Source organism: Bison bison, unplaced genomic scaffold (assembly GCF_000754665.1).
Source record: "Bison bison bison isolate TAMUID 2011002044 unplaced genomic scaffold, Bison_UMD1.0 scf7180017864492, whole genome shotgun sequence".
Classification (NCBI taxonomy): Eukaryota; Metazoa; Chordata; class Mammalia; order Artiodactyla; family Bovidae; genus Bison; species Bison bison.
This window is the reverse complement of record NW_011495051.1, coordinates 9379220-9379940: the sequence shown is the minus strand read 5'-3', so window position 1 is coordinate 9379940 and position 721 is coordinate 9379220. Positions and strand designations below refer to the sequence as shown.

Genomic DNA, 721 nt, shown 5'->3' with positions numbered 1-721 from the left:
AGATATCTACCGGCCAGCAGGGCTGGGATTAAATGCAGCAGTGAGTAGATATGGGATGGGGCAAGACGTCACCTTGTCACTTTGTTGCTTCCTGGAGAGATGCTTGTCCTTGTACCAGTGGGGCCAAAGCTCTGACTTTGCGGCCAGAGGATGTCTCTGATCCTGCCTTGGGTTCCCTTTGGGTGGAGGGACAGCAGGGTCTCCCAGGTTTCTTGGCCAGAGAAGAACCCCCCCACCACCACTTCCCTTGCTCTCTGACATCTCCCAGGACTTATTGCAGAGTAAGTTCTTCAGGACAGGCATCCAAGCCCCAACCCAACTGCTGGAGCTGGCTGACCAGAGCCTGCTGCAGAATGAGGCCTTGGCTATTGTGGCCCTGGAGGAGCTGCCCATAGTGCTCTTCCCACCACTGTTTATGGTGGCCTTTTCCGAGAGACACACCCAGGCCTTGAATTGGATGGTGCAGGATTGGCCCTTCCCCTGCCTCCAGCTGGGGACCCTGATGAAGGACCACCAGCCTCATGTGGAGACATTCCAGGCTGTACTCGATGGCCTGGACATCCTACTTGCTCAGGAGGTCCGGCCCAGGTGAGGTCGACCTGGCAGAGTGGTGGGGCCTGGGGGTGTGAGCAAGATGCAGCCAGGGCAGGATGATGAGCAGTCACCTGGGAACAGGCGTTCGGGTGAACAGGACTGGTTGAGGGGCAGAGGAGACAAAAGG

At 57.7% G+C, this 721-nt stretch overlaps 1 protein-coding gene across 1 annotated transcript in view; it reads left to right on the top strand.

Moving 5' to 3' along the window:
* The window catches only part of LOC104979987, a 35182-nt gene that overhangs the window by 342 nt on the left and 34119 nt on the right, over window positions 1–721 (top strand). The window contains 1 exon segment of the mRNA XM_010828520.1: window positions 269–577. Within this exon segment, the coding sequence (XP_010826822.1) occupies window positions 269–577 (309 nt within the window).